The sequence below is a fragment of the Chenopodium album genome, chromosome 24 (genome assembly GCF_948465745.1).
Source record: "Chenopodium album chromosome 24, dcCheAlbu1.1, whole genome shotgun sequence".
In the NCBI taxonomy this organism is placed as follows: domain Eukaryota; kingdom Viridiplantae; phylum Streptophyta; class Magnoliopsida; order Caryophyllales; family Amaranthaceae; genus Chenopodium; species Chenopodium album.
In genome coordinates this window covers 10679196-10681943 of record NC_137857.1, presented here as the reverse complement: position 1 = coordinate 10681943, position 2748 = coordinate 10679196, and the positions used below count along the sequence as shown (strand labels likewise).

Below are 2748 nucleotides of genomic sequence, written 5' to 3'. Positions count from 1 at the left end.
TGTAAACTTCTTGCTATAAACTAAGCACACCAAATTTCCACTTGACTCCCCTTATGGTAGCAAGTTTGCAGGCTAACCACCATCATATTATTTTCCAAGTTCAATTTATCAAAATATTATTATTCCACCTCTATTATATATTCTAGCAAGATAAGATAAAATCTTTAATTTAATTTTTTAATATAAAAAAAACAAACAAATTAATTCCACACTCAACAACTTTGTGATAATGTAAAAGTGAATGCTTTTTTCTGAGGGAGCATTTAATTAAAAATAATTCAATTATTTTCAAGATATATTAAAATATTGATTTTAAAACAAGAGATATTATAAAATATTTACAACTTGTAACATTTTAATTTATAATGGTTTCTTTATATATACCACTTTCCTTATTAAGTGAATACTGTTCTAAAAAATCAGTGTTACATTTTTTTTTTTTTTTTATATATCACTCTTATCTTCCTTTCTTCACTGAAAATTCTGATACAAACTCTCAGTCTACACTCTCTTCACTTTGCCTTCCCCATTCCCTGCTTTTCGGTTTGGCTTTCGCCATTCGCCAATAACTCCGTTATATTTTACTAGCTCAATTCCCTAGAGAGCGATACGAACGCTTACCCTTATATACTATAAAAGTTAGTTTGTGAGGTAATATTATAGAGATGGACATTGACCTATTTAAGTCCACACCAGATGACCAAATTGAGATGATGCTTATGACGATGCACATGGATAAACCCGCCGCAGCCTCCGGGAACGAAGGAGGCGGCAGTCTCCCCTACGACGACAACACCCCAATGATGTCGTTTAACGGGGGTGGGGGGAGCTTGCCTCAGCATTTTAATTCACCAGCTTTCTTGAATGATCCACAAACAACCATATCATTCTCCAACAACAATAACAACAATTCTTTGTTGCCGAGTTTGTTCCCTTCTTATAGCAACGACAGCAATGAGAACAACGGAACATCATCGTCGCCATCACATAAGCAAACCTCAATGGCTGCAATGCGAGAGATGATATTCAGGATAGCAGCTATGCAACCGATCTACATCGACCCTGAAGCAGTGAAGCCACCGAAGAGACGGAACGTTAGGATATCGAAAGACCCTCAGAGTATAGCTGCTCGGCATAGGAGGGAGAGGATCAGTGAGAGGATAAGGATCCTGCAGAGACTCGTCCCTGGTGGTACAAAAATGGACACTGCTTCGATGCTAGACGAAGCGATTCATTATGTCAAATTCTTGAAGAGTCAGGTACAAACCCTCGAGCGATCTGCCATCAACAACAACAACCGCCCCGTTCCTCCACCGGTGTCCACGGGGCTAGGTTACCCCAGTGGATACTCTTTTGCTGGTCATCAGCTCCACCATATGAATGCTGCAACACATCACAATGTCCAACAGTACTCGGATTCGGATGCATAAGATTTAATTGACATAACATTATAGATCGGCGATGATAGTCCGTCGTTGAACGGGCCTTAGCTTTTTTCATTCATTAGTACATGTATTAAGTTCAACATACAATGTTTGTATTTTGGAATAATCTAATTACACTAGATGAGCAGCATTTATTCATAGCAATTGTAACAAGTTTCCAATAACACAAGTTGTTGTCTACATAAAATGGTTATAGAATTTGTCAGATAATATAAACTCCTTGATCAGAGTGATTTCCATTGATCAATATTTATAGGGTTACAATGAGAAACCTAATCATATTAGGTAACTATAAGATATGTACAGATATAAAGATGGGTGTGATAGAGAATATCCATAGAATATTCTCATCTTAGGTTTAGGATATAGTTTGTATAAGATTATCTTTATATCTGTACATATCTTATAGTTACCTAATATGATTAGGTTTCTCATTGTAACCCTATAAATATTGATCAATGGAAATCACTCTGATCAAGGAGTTTATATTATCTAACAGAATTATTGTGCAAATATTATAGCTTCTATTCAGTTCAAGTTAATTAGGATGTTATTATCAAATTATTATTCAACCAAATACCAAAGCGATTACGAATAGCAAATAACACCAATCTTCAAACAACAATTACAAGTGACAAGAATGAACGAGCTACAATATATAATGAATGGAACAAGTCAGACGTTTATAACTGGTGATGCATCTAAATTAAAACTTCTGTTTTTAGAAAATAACGCATCTATCTAAAAAAACGGACGAAGTAATAATTATCGAACATCTTGAACACAAGTAAACGATTGTTCGTAAGCATACATGAATTCATACAATCGGTACAATGTATCTTCCTGCTAGGCCCAGCCTTCAAATCATAGGAAAACAAATTAATATGCACGACCATCTAATATATGAAAATTCCTGGACCAAGGGTATACAACAACACTTTTTTGGTAGGTATATATCAATATTTAATTAGGGAAATTGAGCGGTAATTAGAGATTTGAGAAGGTTTTGTTGGAAACAGGATCCATCTTGGCTATCTCAACCTTAGGCCTGTTCTCATTGACTAAAATGAGCTGAATTGACCTGAACTTATTAGAGCTGTGAACTGAACTGAAATGAGAGAAGGAAATTAGGAGCTGAACTGAACTGAACTTATTAGAGCTAAGCTGAACTGAATAATACGAAAACAGGTCCTTAATCATCAGCTCGGGATGGGTTTTGCGTGTTAGAACAATTGTTAATATAGGCAATACATAAGTTACGATAGTTTAGTCCAGTGGTAAGGATTGCATCTTATAAACTTGC

The 2748-nt window shown here is 35.5% G+C and overlaps 1 protein-coding gene across 1 annotated transcript; it reads left to right on the top strand.

Moving 5' to 3' along the window:
* Positions 1–643: 643 nt before the first annotated feature.
* LOC145610548 (uncharacterized) lies at positions 644–1430 on the top strand. The gene has a single exon (XM_081665864.1). It carries the CDS (start codon positions 666–668, stop codon positions 1428–1430), a length of 765 nt encoding a protein of 254 aa, XP_081521990.1. The 5' UTR covers positions 644–665.
* The last annotated feature ends 1318 nt before the right edge of the window (positions 1431–2748 follow it).